Source organism: Lepisosteus platostomus, chromosome 8 (genome assembly GCF_059453375.1).
Source record: "Lepisosteus platostomus isolate fLepPlt1 chromosome 8, fLepPlt1.hap1, whole genome shotgun sequence".
NCBI classification, from domain to species: domain Eukaryota; kingdom Metazoa; phylum Chordata; class Actinopteri; order Semionotiformes; family Lepisosteidae; genus Lepisosteus; species Lepisosteus platostomus.
In genome coordinates this window covers 44,673,524-44,697,275 of record NC_142618.1, presented here as the reverse complement: position 1 = coordinate 44,697,275, position 23,752 = coordinate 44,673,524, and the positions used below count along the sequence as shown (strand labels likewise).

Sequence of the window (23,752 nt, the reverse complement as noted above, 5' to 3'; positions counted from 1 at the left end):
CATTTTCTGCAATTCAGAACAAGGCAACCAAACTTCCTTTGACGTGAACCGGCCCTATAACATTGTAAGGAAGCAGGCTTGTGAATACATCTCTTTTAATCCAATGGAAATATTGCTCTCAACTTCCAAATTGTTTGCGTCGATAAATGGAACTAACTTGTTACCTCTGCGTGCAGATCACGTTAGAAACGGTTTGATGGTGAAATGTACGAGCGAAAACGTACAGCTTATGCTGCAGGCATTGCATTACATTAGTAATTGCGAGCGAGCAGGAAGGGCCGCATCAAATCAGAATTCGTGTGAGCTTTTGCTCTCGCCCATGGCAAAGTACTTTCACAAAGTTCACAATCACATGCTTAATTTGAAATCTCGAAATTTTTTCTATTACCGTCAATAAATTTATTTTGTCACCGAGATTTAATAACCAGTCTCAACAACAGTCTTAGCAACAGGGATTTGAGAGGGACTTGCTATCTGGGGTAACTGCCGGAAGAAAGCAAAGCTGGGAGGGTGAAAAAAAGGAACAAAAGAAAGGCCCATTGTGTTTTCTACCTTCTCCAAACAGGTGAGTAATGAGTTTGCGGAGAGTCTCTTTCAAATTAAACTCCACCAGTTTCACTGCCTCCAGTGTATGCGTGTCCTGCTTCTCTGGGGTGCGAGGACCCTTTTCAAACAGGTGCAGTTGTTCTCCATCCACCACACTCGCAAACAGCTAGAAAAGAACCCAACGTGAAAAACAAGACAGGGTGGAATTGGCATATTTGATAAGATACTAACAGCGGTTTACAGACATCCTGTATTCGGAAAGCATTTATTTGTTCTGTTGAAGCGGTGATAAAGCCGTCTTATTCAGTTTACAGCTTCAACAGCATTCATCAAAAACAGCCAGTGGGGGCATATTTAGCAGGTAATCATGTTGACAGTCTGTTCCAAGACAAAGCTCATCAGTTTACAAAAATAAGAAACTCAGCTTTTTTTCAAGTTTTATTGATGGCTACTGTGCTGTCTTCACGTTTTCAGACGTTTTCACATTTGATACTCCAGCTGTTGAGAACAATTTTCAAGTGCAGCCCATACTCATCACCTAATTTGGATCATACTGTTGATGTTAGTTTATACTGTTTTGCTTTGAAACATTAGAGGTTGTCTATACTTTTCAGGACGATGTGTTAAAATGATGATGGCAGGAGTGGGATACAGTATGCACATTTCTAAGGCCCTCTATTCCTTAGTTAAAATTGATTAACACTATAAGCTTTGAAAGTGGCATGACATCTTGTCAAGGATGCTACAGTGCCATTTCTAAAGTATGTTTTTCTTCACCAGAATTTCCACTTCCGGTTGAGGGGGAACGGTCAGTGTGTTTTTAGCTGCTGCTCTTCTCACCAGTTTCATGTATATATGATTATTTTCTTTAGATTCACTGTTAAATGTTACTGTACTCATTTATTAGTCTTTCTCTGCAAACATACTAGCACCGTGATTCTCACCTCCACTGTTGACTGCCTATATATTGCTCTGCTGAATCCGTGTGCTCTGCAAAACCACAGGTTTTTCCCAGTTTTTGTTTTGTCCTCCTGGATTCCACCACAATGTTTGTAATGTACACCTTATCACAATTATTGTATCTCACATGGAATTATATCCTGAAAATCCTTGAGCACTGCCAGAATATTGGGATCTTGCAAACCCACACAGGAATTTAACTGTTTTTTCCTCTCAGTTTTGACAAGCAACTATCAGCGGGATAATGTCTCTAAGACACGATCCCTCCTAAAAGGCTGATAAGAAGAATCTGCATAACATGATGTTACCATTACCATGCTTTACAGATGGGATGGAGTGACAAGCACTGTACTGTGGCTCTTGCTTTTAGACCAAAAAGTTCAATCTTTGTCTTGTCTGACCACAAATTCCTCTATTATATGTCTGCATTATCATATATGTGATTTGTCTCAAATCTCTTTTTTAGTAAAGGTTTCTTTATCAACACTCGCCCAAGCAGGCTAGCTTTGTTTAGGGACATGTATATTATCGACACACTGTATGATCAACCAGTCCCACCTCGAACAGAAACTTACAAATATTTAAAAGTGATTGTTAGCATCATGGTAGCATCCCTAACCAGTCTCCTGCTTGCTCACATACATTATTCTCTATACTCTACCTCTGATTTATTTTAAAAGTCCCTTGGCTGATTTTTCATATCATATGGCTTAAAATTCAAAATCAATCAAAAAGAACTCGCAAGAGGCTTCTATTCTGAAGACAAGCTAAACAACTTTTATTTCATGCAGAGAAAGACCACTACACTATTTTTGTGACTTTGCAAACTAATCATTAGGTTTTAAAGAATTAAGCACAAAGATGTGGACTACTTATGCAACTGAGAATCTTCTAATTTTCTTTGAAAAATCTACTTCGTTTACATGTACTATCAGCCGATCTTGGCTGGAGTAAATGGCTCAGAATCTAAGTTCAACTTAAACAGGCACTTTTATTAAAAGTGCTAGTCAGCGAAAAGATGCGCACTGTAAAAGCATAAGCTGTGATGGAAGTGTATGAACTGTAAACACACGGTGGTCACGGCCAGTATTCTAGAGGACCGTCCCCTTACCTCATGGTTTGAGAAGAGACGCACCCCCTCCATCTGGTGAAAGACGGGGTAGTGACTGGCATCGATCTCATCTCGTCTGTAGACGTCCCCTGCCACCAGGAAAGCATCCAGACCAGAGCGCATCAGATCTCTCTGATGGGCAGAGGTGTGTGCTCGCAGCATGTGCCCCCGGTTCAGGTAGTAATTGTCCCCTTTCTTCCTGCTGGCATGGTCAGGTGGTATCAGAAGACTGTCAAAGTTCTGCTCTACCGTTACCACAGGACACAAGTTATCATAAACGGAAAACAACGGATTCCCATGGCGGCCCATGTACTGCTTGTAGAAGTGATCTTTTATGCGTTCTTTTATGAGCCACAGTGGATGGTGCTTCTGGTTGTGCAAGTTCCTCCCTACGTTTGAAAGGATCTTGGGTGTGATGTTGGTATAGTCATCCCGTGGGTGGAGTTTCCCAAACAGCTCCACGCAGTCCTTGCCACTGGAGCTGGCTGTTGGACCGGACATCACACCTCTGAAGACCTCCTTTGCTAGACCTTTCCAACGTCTTCTGTGGAGAGATGCGGATTCACCCAGCCGGATGACTGACCTCAGACTGCAGCACAGCCTCATGACTATCCACCAGTGAACCTGGAGAGAAAAGAAAATCCCAAGGCAAAAATCAAACAAAACCGATGGATTCCTTGGGTGTTCTGCTTATCATGGAAAAGAGCTCATGTAACCCATTAGTTTACCCAGCGACCCTGCCCCTCATAACCTTGCCAGTCAGCAAAACCATAAGCTACAAAGGCTTTTATTATGAAGGTTGAAAGAGGTGCTTTCAGCATGAGAGTACATTTTACCAAGGACACCACTAACTCTAAGAAAGGGTGACTTCCAAATTTCATCTTTTCTTCTTTTATTTGTGGAACTTGGGATTACATAAAGAGAGGGGAGAAAAAAATAAAAGTCAATTGTTAATGGAAAAAATGCCAAACAAAGTCATTTTTAAATAATATTCTTAAGCAGCTCAAAACAAAGTGGTGTGCTTCTAAATCAGAACTGCGGGCAGTACAAAAGGTCCACTGTTTATCTGCAGGCCTTATCATCAACCTGTCACTTAGAATATAAGAGATCTCAGTTTTTCACGATAGCTTGTTCCAGGGACCTAGAAATCACGGCAATTACCTTGCTGGAAACTGAAATAATGTTCCACTGCAGTAGCTACACGCTGAAAACAAAAGTATAAAAAACAACATGTTCATACTACTCTCCAAGGATGATCATTAAAAGGTCTTTTGCTTTTCTTTCTGCGCCACAACAAATAAGGAGCACATAAAATGGAAGTTTCTACTAAACAAATGCCTGTGACCATTTGTTTCCTGACGAATTCTCACAAATCATCTCCACTTATTGTTATTTAAATACATAATTAAAACCTCACATTGCACAAGGTGTTACTTTGAGTAAAATAGGAGTTACTTACTGCCAAATAAAAACATCTGAAAGAGAAAATCCGAAAAATAACATAGAATCACTTTAAGCACAAATGATTAACAAATAAAATAAAGAAACGAATAGGAAAATAAATCTTGAAGTAAACATAAAAATAGATGGTAGTAGTTCAGGTGGGTAGCTGCGTCAGCATGCGTAGGCTGCAAAGGAACAAGTAATAGGTTTATTCCATGCTGAAAAAAAGAAGAAAGAGAAAACAACGTTTCGGCCGTGGAGCCTTCTTCAGGTGTGAGCATCTATAAAATGCTTCTTCAGGTGTGAGCATCTATAAAAATAGATGGCAAATCTACTGTACCAGAAAACCCTCTTCTGCTTTGCTTGTATTTACAGTACAAGTACCCTTGTAATTCTTGGTAAAACTATATTAAAATGCATTATAAACAATTCAGCAGTGCCAGTGCAAGAGGAGCTCTGTGTAGTAAGACGGTTTTGGGATTCAAATTAAATTTCAAAATAATGAATTACAGTCAAAATAAAAGAATCATAACTGAGCACACATTTTACAAACGAATACATCATTAGAACCCTAGCTAAACTGCAATATAAAAATAGTTTCTCATTTGTGGTTAAATTAAGAAACCTGTAGAAACGTAATGGCAAATTATTATTCATTCTTAATATTGGATTTTTCCAAATTGAGCTCTTTGTTTTTTTAATTAAATTTGAATTTAGAAAATAATGAGCTAAGTTGTTAAAAAAAAAACACTGTAGAAACAGTGGCAATGCCCGCTGGGAAGCACATTCCTAATACAGTACCTATTCATAAAAAGGGCATCAAAGCCTAATCAAGTAGTTACAGTGTACATCAGCAGATATTTCTTCTATGACATGCAAGGTAATAGAAACAATAATTAGAATTAGCCTGGACTTGAGGATCATCTACAGCATTTGGCAATAACACTGTATGGGATAGTTAACAAATATTTAGAAAACATTGATCTGTCTTGACTAACTTGTTGTTAGATTAGATTACTTAGAAAAAGCTACAATACCAACTAAAACAGATCATATGACATTGTAATATTTAGATATTATGACGTTCCTTGAAGATTGAAGATTTAGGGTGGTAGTGATTCAGGTTAATCCAGTAAAAAGAAAACATTTATTCTACGGTATCTTCAGTTCTTGGTTTGGACAAACACGTGGAAGGCAGAATTGCATGTATACAATACAGGGTGTTGCATGAAAGTAGCAAAACCATAAACTCTAAATATAAAATGGGAAAGAATGTCCTTGAAGAGGTTACTTATAAGGAACACTTAGATGAAATGTGTGCTAACATAAACACCTATTATAAATTATACAGAAACAATAGGCATATAGTATTTATATACAGGTAGGATATACATACAGAATATATTTACAGATATATAATTTATATAAAGGGTTGTTATGCTGAAATAGCACAATGCATTAGTATTTTTTGCTCACACAACATAAAAAAATATGCTGCTCAAAAATCAGCAGAGAACAATTACATACAACCCTTGTATCTACTGTAGCTGTATTCTGACAGCCTGAAAAAACTGATTCATTTAAGTCCTAAAGAGAGAACACTCCCCATGGACCTGATTCAAATAATCCAAATCCGCAAGCATACAAAGTCAACCCAAAGGTCCTCTTCAAAATTAACACTGAAATACGAACCAGAGGACACAAGTGGAAAATACGGGGAAGTGCATTTACAACTGAGAACAGGAGGCCCTTCTGTACACAGGGTGCTAAAACAAGCTACCCAGCCATGTTGTTGAAGCTGATACCTCGTCTTCTTACAGGAAACAGCTGGATGAAATATTTGGATTAATTAGTTAGTAAAGAAGAAAATGACCTAGACTGGCTGGATGGACCCCTCTTGTTTATAAACATTCACATGTAGTGATACTGTATATTGCATACATTGAAGTCATTTATTATAACTATGCATTTACACTACAGTAAACAAACTAAGTCTCCCTCACATTTCAGAGTCTGCCTTGCTTATCACTGCTGGATTAGTCTTTGACGCACTTGTTTTTAATATAATACAAGATCACCTGCACTACACAACTTAAATGCAAAGGTATTTCACTATTTTTTTTTATCCTTGCAACCCCATCTACATTTTTGTTATCCACCTTGTCACCTGTCTTGAAACACCCATCTTTTACTCAGCAAAGGTGGGTCTCTGGAAATACAAAAATGGGAGCCCTGGTATGCAGAACTTTGCAGAGTGCATTTCTTAGATGTACAGTTAAAGTGAAAATGATACATTAGAAACACGTTTCTCTCCTCTTTGCAAGGTGTTCCAGGAGACTCATGCAGACTTCCTCGTTTCAGTTTTGTGTAAATCTGGAGGTTTGGCAGATCCACAGGTTGCGTGATGATTTGTGAGTGCCTTGTTTAGAGACGGGCGGTGGTACAGTTGTTAACATTGGTGCCTCACAGCGCTGGGGCCCTGGGTTCAATGCCAGACTTGAGAGGCTATCTGTGTGGAGGTTGTGTGGGTTTCTTCCCACAGCTCAAAGACAAACTGGTAGGTTAATTGGCTCCTGGAAAAACTGGCCTTAGATGTGAGAGGGTGTGTGTTTGTGTCTGTGATGGACATCCTGAGATGAACAGGCGTACTGACTGGGGTGTACCCTACCCTGTGCCACTTACTTGCTGGGACAGGCTCCAGCTCCCTCACTACCCTGAATTGGAAGAAGCGGTAAGAAAATGGGTGGATATTGAGGGATACTATGCAACATGAAAGTGCAGAGAGATGGGTAAGTATTCTCCAAGGTTTTATGACAGAGATAGGCTAGGCTGCTTGATTCATCATTATTATATTATAGAAGAGGCATGTTAGCCAGGAGCTGTTCTCTTGAGCTCAGGACCACTGCAGGTTATACAGCAGATCAGGTCAAGCTGGAAAATTACAGAACACACACAATCTTTATCCCTCACTGTTCAAGAGGACATATGGATGAAGGTGAAACCTGTATTTTGCTTTTGAAATCAGAGGAAAAGTTGTCTGGCAACATAGCTATTAGGAGGGACTTACACAGTGATTGCTGAATGATAAAAATACAATGTGTATCGTATGAAAACACTGCATTGTAGAGCTACCCTGGCAACTTAAAGAATATTCAATTTTTAATACTGAATATTTTAGATAACTATTTTAAATAAAAATGTACAAAGTCATAATGTATATATGTAATTAAAACCATAAACTCTTATTCGCCAGCTGCTTATATGGTTTCTCTTTGTGTAATTTTAGAAAATGTGGCCCTGCAACAGACATTCAATAACAATGCAAATGTTTAATCTCATCCCTGAATGATTTTTTCCATTGTAATTAACTTGCCAATTTCGTATGTTTCAAAGTGCACAAGGAAGAAGCAAGATCTATTGGCAAGGTTTTTGCTTTATTTATCTCAGACTAACACTAAACCTCAGTTGGATTTGATCAAATATGTATTCTTCTCTTGGAAAAAGACAGTTCATAACGCAGACTGTTCATGAAGTTCTTCTTCTGTGTACACACACCCACAGCTGACCTGTAGACTGAAAATGAATGAAAGTTTGTGTATTGTATTCATTATTGTATTGATTTGAATACTATCGAGACACGTTTCCAAGGATCTCACATAATAATCCATCTGGGAAAGAGGCAAGGAAAATATTATAACGGACCTAGAAGTGGATTATGAACATAAGAAAGGTTACAAGAGAAGGTCATGAGGCTCTTCTAGATGTTTGGACGATAACAGATAACTGATCCAAGCATGTCATCCAATCGTGTCTGGAAAGAGGCCAAGGTATCAGTTTCAACAACGTGGCTGGGTATCCAGTTGCAGACACCCATAATCAATTGAGTCCCCTGAATGTCCCCTAGTCTGTGTTTTAACTGCTGTTCCCTGTCCTTTCCAGTTCTAGTTTCACTGTTGATTCTGAAGAAATCTGTGGAGTTAAAGTCATCATTGCCTTTCAGGAAAATAAATATGCTTTAAACTCCTGAAAACATGTTGAATAAGGGTACCTCGCAGTCTTTGTCCGATTAAGATTTCATCATCACTTCATATTTTCAATTGCCGGTTATCCGATTCATGGTCACAGTGACACACGGCCTTTTCTGAGAAGCACTGGCTACAGCCCATCACAGGACACACACAGGTACCGACACAAACAGGCACACATTCAAACTAGGGGGAATTTTATAGAAGCCAATTAACCTACCAGCATGATTTTGGACTGTGGTAGGAAACCAGAGCACCCGGGGGAAACCCAAGCAAACTAAGGGAGACCATGCACACTTCAGGTAGATAGCTCCCTAGGGCACCAGCACTACAAGGCAGTAATGTTGATCACTGTGCCACCATGCCACTCCGATCAAGACTTAAAATATTTAAGAAATTTAACCTGCGAGTGTAGGACATTCCTTTTAGCCCTGAGAATGGGTCTGGTTGCTCTTCATTGGATTAATTCCAAAGCAGTCTTTATTATTGCTTTCACACGCTGTTTAGAAGATATAAATGATGTGCACTAACATACACTAACTAGCGAAATTATTCACCCAAGTGAATGAGTTAACAAAATGGAACAATCATCTCCCATTTTATTGAATTATAAATGATGTATACATTTTTTTTTTCTTGGTTGAATCTTTACTTAACATTCACTGCCTTACAGAGGTATCTTAGATTTAATCTGAAACCACGTGAATCACTATTATTGCACACATAAAAACCGAATTGTGTGACTTTTCAAAGTAATTTTGCGCACATTTTTTTTCTCTTAATATTTTTTACTGACATCTAACTTCTTTTACCCATAAAAGCGACTAATCACTTGTTGATAAAAATATATTCATCTTAAAACATGTATGTATATATTACATAATCCAACAAAATGGGACATTACTGTAAGGACATCATTACTGTAAGGAATCATTTTCCATAGCCCTATAGATACTACAGTCTTTTTTCATAGCTAATGCTCTTCAGGCTCATTATTTCTCATTGTATATTATAGTTTATGTTTCTGCTACCTGCATGCAGTATTCTGCATGAAACTATATGTTATCTGACACATGCTAGCCCAAACCAAGAACTGAAGGCACAGTATAGTGAGTTTTATTTACTGGATTCTATTGAGTCAACAACTGTGCAGTGAAGATTCAAACTGATGGTTTACTTTGATTCAGGGAGGTGGTTCAATTAAAGGCAATTGTGAGAAAGCCACCATCTTGGCTCAAAACGCAGACCCAGTGGTGGCTGAGTGTCTGCTGTTCATTGGGAGAACCTGCAGAATGAAGCACAGCTGGTCAGAATGACTAATTGGCAGGCAGAGTTGGTGAAATTCTATATGATGGAAAGACTCCGTGAGGAACCAGATACTCCCTTGGGCGAATGAAGAGGCTTGGATGACCAGCTTGGGAAAAAAAAAGGGTTTCAGTCTGCGTCTAGACTCCAGCTCGGGAGAAGAAAGAGTGATGGCTCCTGAGGTGAGCTCTCATTAGCAACGGCAGACTTACAGACGGTCTCCGTGTTACTTCATTTGCGAGGCTCAATGGAAATGAAGTCAGCTGCCAAGGAAAGGGTAGAATGCTCTATTGCAAATGTGTGCGCTTAACATGCATGCAAATGCCTACACCTATTTCTTTTTCAATCCTTTCAAAGCTACACTGCAGACACCTGACCTGAAAAGGACCGCTCAGAGTGACAGCTGCCCTGTTATACTTAGTAAAGACTGGTAACACTCACATGGGAAGCAAAATATGCGTTTTTTGAATGACAAGGGTTTCACATCAGTGGAAGCTTTGAACAATTCTCAAATTTAAACTTCTTCCATCACCACCTGCCTTGCGAATGAAAATCAAACTTTGTATAGATCCTGGGACAAGTGCAATTAAAATATTGCCGAAAGATTATGAACCAAGAAAGAAGCTCGACAGCCATCTTATTACGAATCTGGAAGCATTCCTTTGCTGAAAAGCGGTGTAAGGTGTTAAACTCCCCAAATTTTCAGGTATAAGCGCATTAGGATTCAAGACTTGTGATTTTTCGTAACAATTACAACACTCATAAGGAAATCTTAGTGTGACAGAGAACACTGTCCATCCATCCATTTTCTAACCACTTTATTCAATACAGTGACGCGAGGGTGCCGGAGTGAATAACAAATATTTCCGCTAGTCTTTGCTGCCCTCTGGGGGTTCTTACTAAACTAAAAAATCAAGTTCAAGTTTAATGTCGCATGTTCCTGTGTAGAATGAAATATTTGCATGTTGTCCTCACATGACAAATGACATAACAGATGACATAAACGATGACTTAGAATTGACCTAGAAAATGACATCCCAATTCTTGGAGACAGGAACAGGGTAGCAGCGATAATTTTAACTAGCTTTAGATAGCAGCTGTGTGCAAAATTCAGCATTTTGAACATAAAAATGTTACAAGAGATAGGAAAACAAAATGAAAAGGGTATAGCAAAGTTTTCCAAACAGCAAGATGCCCACAGATGATTTTGCGGTAATGCGTATCTTGATGTTTTTAAGGAAATTCACTCTTGTACTGCACCTGTTAAAATATCCCATCTGCAATAACATTTTTAAGATCAGTATTGGCTTGTCACCTATCACATAATTTATGCTGAGAAATCTGACATCAAAATTGGGGAATGCTTGTGTTCTCTCTCAACCTCTTCTATAGTCGCAAGTATTAATTTCACGCTCATCCCTTATAAGTCATATAGTATATACAGTACTAGGTGAATGGTAAAGTTTGCATGCAGTCTGTCAGAGTACTATTAATCAGCTAAAACAATCTACAGTGGTATCACTGCCCAATGCTCACATACACTTTTAATTTAAGTTATATTTTCTGATAGGATACCTGGCAGCCAATGAAACTGAAGCATATCAATATACTGCTGTATTAGGCTTCATTTTTCTTTGACCACTTTTAAAACTCTTAAAAAATTATTCCAGTTCTGAGGCTCAAATGAATTGGATATGATTAGAAATGGATTAAAAGTCACTGATTATTTACAGCTAACATTAATTTTATGGAAACCTAACTGCCAGATTATTTTACAACAGTAAAATATAACAGTGACCTCATGGTTTGCATGTTATTGAAGACACAATTACTTTATATCACAATATTTCATCATAATGGACTATGATTTAGAAGCCTCCAAAACTGCCTGCAATTCAAGTGTTTTTTTAAACCAAGTCTACTTACTGTATCATGATTATGAAGTAACACTAGTTGCCAGTTACTAAGCATAATCTATTTATGTAACACAGGTTTTTATGGAGGCACTGACATATAAGAAATTCTACATGAGAAGTCCATTGATGTAGCAAATCTGCACAATGTTAAGAGTATGAATATATTTGACAATGACTAAAAATAAGTAGATCAATGATTTCCCACCTTCTCTCTGCTGGCTGCTCTTCATCCATCTTTCCCCATTTCAGATTTTGTTGAGTATCTTTCTGCTTTTGATCTGACTCCTTTGAGTCCTATAAGCATGCAATGTAAGCTGCACTGTTCATTGTAATATAATTTGTTACATTACTTGCAGAATCAATTTTCTAAAACCCCTGTTAATTTTGAATCGGATGAATTATTAATAAAAAAACAGAAAAAAAGAAACCCTTCTGCACGGTTTTAATTATTAAACTTTTAAAAAAGAGCCTTATTAATTAAATAAGTAAACCGAGAAAACCAGATTTGCACTAAAAGAAATGGTTGCATGCTGTGGGTGCTGATACTTGCTGGGTCGGTAATTTGTATAAACTAATATTGTCTGCTGCACAGGTAATTTCTCACAATGTTAAACACAAATAACACAAACCTGAACATGTGGGCAGAAAGGTAGCAGTTGGCATATGGCTCAGCAGTTTTACTACATCTTGACATCTCCCACACATCTACATAACTTGAGAGGTATCAGAGAGGGGGCTTGTAAAACCCACAAGAGAATCAGGTGTTGACTCCCACTATGTCTCAGTGCCCACTCCTGCTCTCTGTCCACCCACTTTAGTAAGTCACCAACCTACTTTAACACCCACTTTACAATCAGTGTCTTCTGCCCTCCTGTTGCCTTTTTCCAGGCTTCACATGTTGTAGGCCAGGGATAGACAATCCTGGTCCTGCACGGCCAGCGTCTCTTCATTATTGGCTTCTTAGGGTCAATGCAACAACTCCTCTCAGATCTGTAGGGGCTGCTCCTCGGAAGAGATCTAGAAACCTCACACAACCACTGGCTCTTCACGACCAGGATTGCTCTCCCGAGCTGTAGACCCTCTCTCATTGCTCCCTGAATCATATATCTAGGCACCAACCTTTCTGTTTCCTCTGTCCTCAAACATTTTATTCCACTAGACTGTCATCAGTGTCACTGGGGTTAACTTGAGCATAAAGAAACGAGGTAAATAACTCAATGAAACAGAAATGTTCTTCTAAATTTCTACTTGTAGATGTAGAGTTATTCATATAATGCTACAGACTCGATAATTACAGGATATCTTGGTCATGATCATGGCCAAAGACAGGCAGTCCAAAGCCTCTGCCAGCCTTATTTACTAAGATGGCTGACTACTGTAGACTACAACAAGACTAGACTGTACTACACCATCCTTTCACTGGCACATGCAATGGGAAGGTTTAAGCATCTTAAACTCATTCACTTTTTTTAGTATTTCAGGCTGTGACATTTTCCAGCAGATAGGAAAGTAAGGAAAGCACAACTAGGTCAATATACTGTAGATGTAACAAGCAGCAAAGAAGAGAAACACATCTGTGAAATAAAAAATTGTAAGACATCTACAGGCTTACAGGTCTCTGTGGTGTCTTACAATCCTCTTCTGTTCTACTCTTAGTGAAAAGAAGAAGCTGGATAATTTCAAGGTTATTCTCAAATTGTTAATCTTATCAAAAGATCTTTAAAAAGAAGACAAACATTGTAGTCTGTTACTTCAGCAGATACAAGAAACAAGTTTCCACAATAAAGGACAGATTGGTTTGGGGAACAGGTCTCGGAGAGAAAAACATTTACAATCTTTATAGTCTGAATGCAACAAAATATACAAGATAACAGAAAACCTTAAATAGAATTTAATTCCAGACTTGGCTCTGAAAAAAAAGTAGAACAAGACAGATACGAATCCAATTTTAGAAACTTTGTGCTTCCTCTACTATTTTTGAATGTGATGCAAAAGTGTGAAGTTATGAAGTGGCGTTACATTAACAGAAATGCCAATAAAATGCTAAAGCATACATTTCCTAAATCTTGGTGTCTTGACAATCATTTCAAAGGCTGAAAGGCAACTTTTTATGTTTGTTTACTTGAGTAGTCTTGTGAAAACTACTTTAAATTTTCATAATTGAAAATTGTAATATATAAACGCGAACTCTTAACTAAGGAATTAAAAAAACGAGTAAGGAGACTGGGGCTGTAAGAAATTACAAAATGTCTTCCTATATATGCAGTTCTTTCATGCAGCATACATCACTGCCTACTGTGTATAATGCCTGATATTTAGAAAAAAACTTATTCCACAATTTTCAGCTGTCATCTACTGGGAAGCTGGAAGAAGTAATTGGGTTGACTGGAGCAGTTGCTGATTGCTTTCAGTCAGCAGTTCATTTCTTGACCCTTGAGAATGCAGGCTGGGTAAGCAGGAATCAATAGAATAGATGAATCTGTCTAAACCTGTTTGAACTGAGTGCTTCTTTATTTGGGGATGTGAAATAGAGGGGAAAGGATACTGTCCTAAAGGTTGAAATCCCTGCAGTGATAAGAAACAGTGATACACGACACTGTAGGGCTGATATTTATTAAAAACGATTCATGCAGCTATACTTCGTTTGAATATAATTAAATACCCAGAAAAGGTAAGGGGCATAATGTAAAGCTATGCTGTCATTCATTCTTCTGCTTGAAATGCTGTGTTTTCACAGCTTGCTTTAGCTAGTCAATTCCATGAAACACAAAAACAAAATATAATGGGGTTTAAAATCAGAAGATCAGAAGATAGAAATGTAAAAAAATGGAGCTCTGAAATATTTAAAACACTAAGATGTCCTGCGTCTGGTCCACAGGGCTGATGATTTCTCATAATGTTAAGAAACAGTTTTCAAGTCTTAAACGTGTAATGCGGGGGGGCTCTTAAGTGACTTCCTCACCAAGCCTTTGCCCAAGACAGCACATAGAGCATAGGGATAACTGGTCCAAAGCCAGACCCGTGATCCAAAACTCACAGCTGGCAAAGCCCCACCAGGAACAGAGGCAGGCAAGTGATCCTTATCTCACCATGTTCCAGTGAGCACTTGTGATAGTCAAGTCCATGCCGGTCTGTGGCAGTCAGTGTCCACTGTGTGGCATGGACACGTGTATCCTAAATGAAGATACAGGTGATCTGACCACACTGACATCAGTGTGTTTTCATCAAGTTTCAAAGGTTGTTGTATGGGTCATACCGATGAGCCGAAGGGAATTCCTAATGCACATCCCAAACTGGCGGCATATGCTGGGCATAAAGGGAAAGAAAAACTTCGGGATATGGAAAGAAAATGCAAAATATTCAACACCCAAGACCAAAATTAGTTTCTTTTCCTTTGCAGTTTTTTCAGACATTTAACTTCTTTCACACATAAAGCGTGTGAAACAGACCCAAATGTTCAAACAAAAAATAAACAAAGCAAAAGCCTGATGATCTGCTTACTAAATAAACCAGCGTCTCTGCTGAAAAAAAAATTGAATTAAAACATGTCTAAAATCTCCATTTTGCTAAGTAAACCCTTGCAGTGTATGTTTCTTGATTTCTCCTGGAATGATAGTGATGCCCACTGTTGAAAACCTGGCTTTTCAGTGGTAAAGTGGCATAGTTTTCAGTGGCATAGGGATAACTGGTCCAAAGCCAGACCCGTGATCCAAAACTCACAGCTGGCAAAGCCCCACCAGGAACAGAGGTAGGCAAGTGATCCTTATCTCACCATGTTCCAGTGAGCACTTGTGATAGTCTGTAACACATCAATTTCCCTACGGGATTAATAAGGTATTATCTATCTATCTAAACAAAGGCTGAGGTGTTAATTTGTGTTCTGATCTTAATATGCTATGTTTTTGAGGTGACAAAAACATGAACCTAACCCTAAAGAAATCAGATTGTTAGCATTGTACATACCGTAGCACCCCTTCAAAATCCAACATGGTCTTTACTGAAAAGGAGCTACAGCAAATCTTTACTGGAAGTGTCTCCAACTATAACATACAGTATTAATGTCACCAACTCCAAAAAGCAAGTTTTTCCATAATGTTTCTACAGCTGTGATTACAAAGATCAGCATTCTGGATGAGTCCTGTGTCGCAGTCTCTAGAGCGTGTGAGTACCAGGTTATACTGCCGAGTTTTTGTCTGCCCCTTACTAGGTTTTCTGTCACATACTGTACATGTAACCTCTGCATCAACGTATTCAAATACAGTAAAAAAGTGAGACTTGAAAATTTAGGAGGAATTTTACCGTTTTACTAAAAGAAAACTGTTTCTTTCTGACACACCAGGGATAGAATCTGCAGTTCAAAGCAAATTATTCAGACAGATTAGTATTTGTAAATTCTTTTGTTTTAATTTACAAAAGGGTAAAAAATGCATTGTCTCTATGCTGAGTGCTGCCTAATAACATAATATTAGCTTGCAGCATGACTCATTTTCACCATGCAAGCATGACTAATGAAACGAATAAGAGCTGAGATCTTGTGTTATTAGAGTACATGTTAGAGAACAATAAGTCTCGTTTAATTTTCTTACAAGAAAAATGCTGTTTTCATGTACGACAATACCTTTTCCTCAATTTCTGTATAACGACTTTCTGTATAATGAACAAAAAATAACATCCAGACTCGCTCTTCAATGCTTAAACCACAACAGGTTTAGCCAACATTCAGAAAATCTGCATTGCTAAATTTTCACTTGTTTGTAATACAATCAATCATAATATTTTCTAGCAATCTATTCACATGAATGATAAAGACCCTATGAACAGAGCGAGCTGTAAATGTCCAGAAGATAGCTGCATCACAATAGTGCCAATAGTGCCACCCAATAACCAATTGTTCCAAAAGTCAGCTCTGTAGCAATGACTACTGTATCATTACAGGGGAGGAATGACACACATAAACATACTCCTCCAACACACCGACATTTCCCAATGACCGACAATGACCCAAAAATTCAAAAAGACAAAGGAATGGTCATCTGCTCACAAAATAAACATGTTCAACTGGTCGTTCCAATCTCTAGATCTGAGTCGAATTGAACATTTGTGGTTCTAACATAAAATGAGTTCATTAACAGAACCCAATTGGTCTGAAGGACATTAAGCAACTCTACATGGAGGAATGCTCATGGATCTCCCCTGGGGTGTGGCAGACCCACTATACAGGAGCCATCTAGTCATTGTAATCTCAGAGAAGGGGTGTAAGTAATCGTTTACATATTTTAATTAAAAAAAACATTCAATCTGTAAATTTTATTTTTATTTGATATTTATTGTTTCTATTTCATTTGGGGGTGAATAAATTTGGAGGCCGCTGCATATGCCGGGGAAAGGGGTGCACAGCATTTTGATTCACCTCTAGATGACATCATCTGTGTGAGTTTCACATTTCAGGTTCCTGCTTGGAAGCTACAACAAAAGTTTCATCTTACTCCACAAGCAATCAAGGAGCATAAGAGCCTGATGAGTGTCATCTTCAGGCCAGATGCTCTTTTCACATGACTACCCTGATCCAAGGGTGCAAGTCTAGATAATAAATGAATCTTGATGTGCAGTGCCCTTTCAGGCTTCTCTGTAGGTGACTTTCCGTTTTTGAGAATTATAAGGCTAATTTATGTCCTGTACTTCACAACAAAATAACCTCAATTAAGATAATTTCAGGCTTTGAGCTGTAACATCTCCCAAACCCTAACCTGGAATACTCTGACCTCTGCTGATTTAGCACTGATAGAACCCATAGGTGACTTATACTCAGAACAAATAGGATCTAAGAAAAGAAGATTGCCGGTGTGAACGTGCTATTTTTAGAAAGTTCTCTTTGGCACAAACTCAGCAACATATGAACACACTGCTAAGCATTTGGCTGACATCCTCTCATTGCTGAACAGGAAAAATCAGCTGCATCAGCATGACAAAGAATAAAAGAAATTAAACACACTGTACAGGTTTGACATCTCATTACCATTGCTTTAAACAGTCTTCAACAGAGAGCATACAAAATAACTGCGTAAGGGCAGTTTTAGAGAACAATTGCATGAAGCCATCTGTGCTGCATTTTATTCTTTACAGCCAACAAGATATTGTTTGTTTTAGATTTCGTTTTTATCAATGCAGAAGAGTCTGGCTGCTACACTTTGTGAAATCTCTCAATAATCAGCCTCTTCTGGGTTATATGTAATTGTTAAATGTCCACGTGGAGAGAAAAGGAAATAATTTCCCCTGTTGAAAGAATAAATCATTTTACATTCATGGTCTGAGGTCCAAATCCAGACAAAGCTTTTTATCCATCACTTTCTTGCACCAAAATCCAAAAAAACAATGATTTCAGCAGATCATAAAACTAAAGTGTTAATTTCCTCAATTTATGTCACTCTCATGCTTACCTACTTCAAAAAAGTATAAAGCGATCAAACCAAGCACTGTTTTGTGAGATATAAAGATGCATATCTAAGCAATAGTTTAATTCATCCTTTGTTGCTCATTTCTTTATGAGATATACCAGAGTAATCTTTCTGTTGCATCAATATGGACACATAGTTATGTCTCAAGGTTACTGCGACAATTTGGAAAGGTGACTGTTATTCTAGACTTACTCAACAGAATAACCGTTGCTGGAATGTACTGTAGCTTGTCAGGGAGCCAACCAATCCTGAATTTTACTTGAACAGCTGCTCTATGCACAATGATTGTGAAAAATGCCAGACAAACATCTGATAAACCCCCCAAAAATTACAGGTAATCCCTTGACCACACATCTGATAAGGTAGTAGCAGACTGGAAAAAAGAGTAGTTCAAGGAGCATGACCAGAAGTAACATAATGAAGTGCTCTTAGTGATTTTGCCAGGTCTACCAGAGGATGTGTGAAGGATGGTAGGATGGCTTGATAGGGCACATTAAAAAAAACACATCCAACTAGATATTGACCAGCTTACAGGTCAAGAGACTAGTAGCTTTGACAGTGCCTTGTTTTTGACCTTCAAGGATTCAGTCCATAATTCCTCCTTTAGACTTAACCCTCCCCTTCACAGACATACAGATTGTCTAAAATCTGTTCATATTCCTATTCAGAAATAGGTGTGTAAATTCACCAATAAATCCATTATCAATATGTTAAAGATCATGCAGCTTATTAACATGTGCAGTTTGTAAAGTCACTAGTAAATTCAGTATCAATATGCTTATCAATGTTTATCTACACAACTTGGGGCTCTATCAGTAACACTTATAAATATAAGTTTACATATATATTTCAAAGCTTTTTTTTCCTTGTTGCACTATACTATCTATTCCAGAAAGAAATATTTTAATGATCTTTATCCTCTTTGATAATGACTTGCAAAATTCTTCATTAAAGTTTAAACTGATTACCTTAATACACTGTCTATAACATAAATATAAAAGTGAGACTTATCTTATTATTGCTTTATATTACTTACATAAAATATTTTGTTCATAGCCAATAAATCTTAAATTATTTAAGTATAAAACATAGTGTTCTAAGTTAAGCTTGTTTCCTTGACCTCATACCGGGTATGATTTAATGAAATATGATGTAGATCTATGCACAGCTGGGTGTAGAAATCATGAAACAAAACAGAAGTTTACTAAACAACTCTAAATATTTTATCAAATTTCAGTATCTTTGATACTGAAGGTTAATGGCTTTTAATCTCAATCTTTTCCGTTAACAGTAACTGACAAAAAATCCAAAACAGCATATGAACTTAAAAACAACACAGTAATTACATAATTGCCCTGTTTCTTGGGCCAAAAATGATGAACATGCCCATCTTGGTGGTAAAGCTGATTTTAATTATTTTAATTTAAGAAACATTAACATTTTACACCTGTGGACATTTATCTCTGAATTAGTTTCCTACAGGTGGTGTAAATGAGTGCATTTTTAAAAGTTAGACGCTAATGTCCTGACAATAGCTGCAAAAACCTGAAGCAGTGAGTGTTACTAGCTATAATCCTTAGGACTATAGTACATAGTTAAACACAATTTAAAGTGTCTTTAGATACAGTACTACAAATCAAGCACTGTAACCAACATGCAAGACTCACACCACTGAGCTGATGGCCGGACGCCACCACATCTTTCCCTAGAAGGAGATTATAGGGAAGCACCAACTCCCTAAATTGGTTGTATATCACTTACTGGTAAGGGGCTTTAGTCACTTCTGGAACATGACAGGCACCTGATAATCTTGAAGTGATGTCAGTGGGAACTACACTGCTAGACTGTACTCATTCTGCTATGAGACACTATGGAGATTTATTCAATACTTCAGTTATTCAGAATGTTGCCATAACATACAAACATACAAAGTTTTGATACTATACATTCCCACATTTTAGAAAATTGAACCCAACTGAACATTTGTTGGATGATAAGTGGCATCTAGGGCTCAGAGACCAGTGAACAGGCAAACCCTATATGAGGAATGGCACAGAATCCCATAAGGCCTGTGTCACTGATGGACACCACCAGTGGCTACTATAATATGCCTTTTACAGTGAACCAGTCATCAACTCTGTGGATGACAAATATTTCATCAGTATTTAAATATGTAATGATTTCCTATGTCACATTCATTTAATAACCAGTTATTAAAAAGACTTTGTAATTTTCCTGATATCTTTTCTGAATTATTTAGTTTCTTTTGGCTCACACTATATGTAAACAAACCTTTCAGTTACATTCTTCTAGGTGTATTATTGACAAAATTGTTCAGATGTGGTACTTCTGTCAGAAACATCATGTATGAAGGATGAGGCGACTAAACAATAAATGTGCAAAAACAATTAGTCATGCGCACTCATCAGCACTAGGAAGGAACATTTTTAAAACTGTGGCAGTTCAGCACTGAAATTTATTTTGTGCTTTTCTATCACGGTCATTTGATTAATTCTAGCCTTGCACAAATCACGTTGTATTTACCCTTGTGAGAATGAGGGATAATATCTCTAAACAAATGTTGTACACAAGTCTATAGTGATGAGAAATAAAGAGAAAATTGATAAAGAGCAAACGGCATTGCATAAAATGCTTAAATTAAACCTAAACTGGCCTTATAATCCGAGGATGTGAAGGGTACTATGCACAATGAAAAGTAACACCTTGCTACCATGTGAAATGAGAAGATGACAAAGAGCAAAGTAAGTCATAAATCAAGTGATGCAGAGGGAAATTCTAGGCATCCAATTAGCAATCACATGGGATAAAAATACCTGCTGTAAACTCTCTGCACTTCCTCAAGAGCTTGACTATCTGCTGGTTTCTGCAGTTACAAAGACCTGCAAGCATTTGTGTACTGTAAATATCTAATCAGCTGACATTTTCTAAGATGAAGGGGAAACGTATTTAGTCCAGACGCTTGAAGTGGTAAAAAAGCAACATCACCTTGAAAGAAGAGTATAAGCACAAGGTAAATCACAAAAAAAGGCTATTATTTCTTGTCTAGCATTACATGGACTCGATTGGGTATATCAAACAAAATTTTAAATGGAAAGTAAAGTTTTGGGATTCATAAAGCCAAATGCTAATTTTGAAAATGTGGCTTTTTTGTTTTAATAATATGTGATATAAACTTAACACCATTTCAATTGGCTATATAGCACGTGTATAATAAACAACAGTGGTGCTGTTGAAAGATACAGCAAAAAAGTCATACAAATTGAAGATGAAGCAATTTATTCATAATAAAACAACAAAATATCACCTAGCGTGGATGACACGGAGCCAATTGTGTGCGGTCACCTGGGGAATCCCAGTCAGTCGGCCGTCAGGAACCCAGGCATGCCCCCCTGGAGCCGAAGTAAAGGTGATTTCATTTCTGCTGGGAGGATATAGCAGTAATATATTGACCAGACTGGGCCTGGTTCAGAAATGTGGATTTTCATTGGCATATATATGCCAATTCATGGAATACTGTGCCTAAATATAAGTGATTGATATACTGTAAGCTTGACTACGCTTTAGAAATCGCTTGGAGAATCAGTTTTTAGTACATTACAGTATATGCTGAACACCGAAAGAAACATCATTATGTATGCATGTATGCTTTTTTCATAGAAGAACGTATATGGATTGTGGATATTAGTTATTAAATGTTTCTGATGTCCATTCATCCATTTTTGAAACGTTTTTTTCCAAGTCAGTATCCTGGGGGACCCGGGGCCTGTCCTCGCAAAGCAACAGGAGCAAGGCAGGATACACCCCAGATGGGATGCCAGTCCACTGCAGGGCACACAGACACAAACACACACACTTCCACCAGGGCCAACTTTCCCAGAGCCCAATTAACCTACCGGTAGGTTTTTGGACTGTGGCAGGAAGCTGGCGTATCCAAAGGAAACCCTACGAACGTGGGGAGAACCTATAAACTCCCCACCGATAGCACCCCAGGTCTGGAGTTCAACCCAGGGCCCCAGCGCTGTGAGGCAGCAGTGCTAAACCCTGTTGCACTGTGCTGCCCTATTATCATCATAATTAATTGATCATTCATGACTGACCAAGATTCATTTAAGTGACTGTAAAGAAATCACCATGCGAGAAGAAGAGTGGATTTGGCACATGTGATGAAGTGATTTAACCACGCCTGGTGGAAATCAAGAAACAAAAGCATGGGATCTTTAGATAGAAGACAAAATCATAGTTGGTTCAAAACAGAACTCTATCTGGCAAACACAGAGTAAGATTGCAAAATTCAAGGACACACTTTAACTGTACCTGTATAATTAAATGCTAATTTCATTAATAGTTCTATCTCCAGCACTGACCATATACATAAGTTAAACAAAACCTCGCTGACTTATAAACAATATAAAAGCATACCAGTGAAAGGAAGCTGATAGCTCCTAACCTGAGAGTCAGAGACATGAGAAAATAACATTAATCTTCCTAACAAAGACATAGCATCAGAGAACAACTTCACATCTGCTATTGATCCAGCCAGTCAGAGGCAGGAAAGGTCATTGTGTTGCCCTGCTGTTATCTAATTATAGAAAAAAATGTACTATTGAAAGATCTAATATTTGACTTTCAGCTGGAAGTCAGTAAAGCAGCTGGTGTTCACACCAGCCTTATACTCTGTGGAAAACAGCTACAGCACAAGAGGCAGCTGCTGTGCCCTGCATTAAATAAAAATCAGATACTGGTTTGATGGTTGATGGTTTTCAGCTTCTCAAAAAGAGCATTCAAAACACAGTTTTAGCAGGGGCTAGGGTACAGAAATATCCTTCATCATACACAGTGCCCTTGCAGAACAAAATTAATGCTCATGAAAATATTTTAACTAGGACACAGCCATATCCTAAATTATGCAAAGTTGCAAAGTGCCGTTGCAGAACAAAATGAATACCCATGGAAATATTGGAACTGCCCCTTACCTATATTAGCTTGTGAGTAAAGGTTACAAAAAAGGAAAACGTCAGTTGTAGAAACATTAGATCTGTGATTAGTATGCCATGAACAAGTTGTGCCTTTGATCTTGTCTTTTACCATAATCTGTATTGCAGGTAACTTTTGATATGGCCTAAACGAGAGTCGCTGCACATGCTCTTGGCCTGTCAGTAAAAGTATGCATCACACAGTTTAATGACAATGGAATTACATTTGCCAAGCATCACTCTGGATGCTCATCAAGCATTACACTGCATGACAAAAGGGCACTGCTAAGGCAAGTTTGACATGACCCTCATCACTGCCTATCAGATGATATACAAACAGCAGGCTGGTGTGAAGATGCAGTTTATTCAGTACATTAAGGGAAAGAAAAGAGACATACTGTAACTTCTCTTCTTCAAATACGTGGAGGAGAAGAAGAAGGGTCCATAGCCAAAATAGTGTCTCTTGTCTTTTCCTTTCAGCATACCTGATACCTGGTCCTTGCAGCCTACACATGCTGATGCTGCTCCCTACTTGATCTTATACAGTACATTATACTCATACACATAATGTGGAGAAAAAAGTTTGTTGACTTTAGCACGCGTAACGTAGTGACTGTCTTGAACTACTGAAATACCTCACAATCTTCTGATTTTCTATGGAGTTCTGGAGGATGGGATTTTGATGAATCCCAGTTTCAGCAACTCCTTCCTAGCAGATATGTATGGGTGTGGAGAAATGCTGTCCGTTACCTCTCTATTTGCGTAATCACCTGCTACCATTCTTCCATCAAAGTGTATATAGTCTCACTCCCCTATTTCAGGAAGATAGTGCTACATGTCACACAGCCAAAATGACAACAAGAAGACAAAAGGCATTAAAACTTTGCAGTGGGTTCAAATACCCCATAATAGACCACCTAGAACTTATAAAGGAATGACTATACAGAGTTAAAGAAAACACATTAATTTCCCAGAAATCTCTAGTGGTAAAAAAAGA

The 23,752-nt window shown here is 38.0% G+C and overlaps 1 protein-coding gene across 3 annotated transcripts in view; it reads right to left on the bottom strand.

The window, feature by feature from the left end:
* fars2 (phenylalanyl-tRNA synthetase 2, mitochondrial) overlaps positions 1-23,752 on the bottom strand; it is a 192,858-nt gene that overhangs the window by 132,807 nt on the left and 36,299 nt on the right. For all 3 annotated transcript variants that reach the window (XM_088643636.1, XM_088643638.1, XM_088643637.1), the window contains 2 exons: positions 2,618-3,241; positions 553-712 (listed from right to left, as the gene is read on the bottom strand). In XM_088643636.1, the coding sequence (XP_088499762.1) occupies positions 553-712; positions 2,618-3,223 (766 nt within the window). In that variant the 5' untranslated portion in view covers positions 3,224-3,241. The remainder of the gene's footprint in view (positions 1-552; positions 713-2,617; positions 3,242-23,752) is intronic.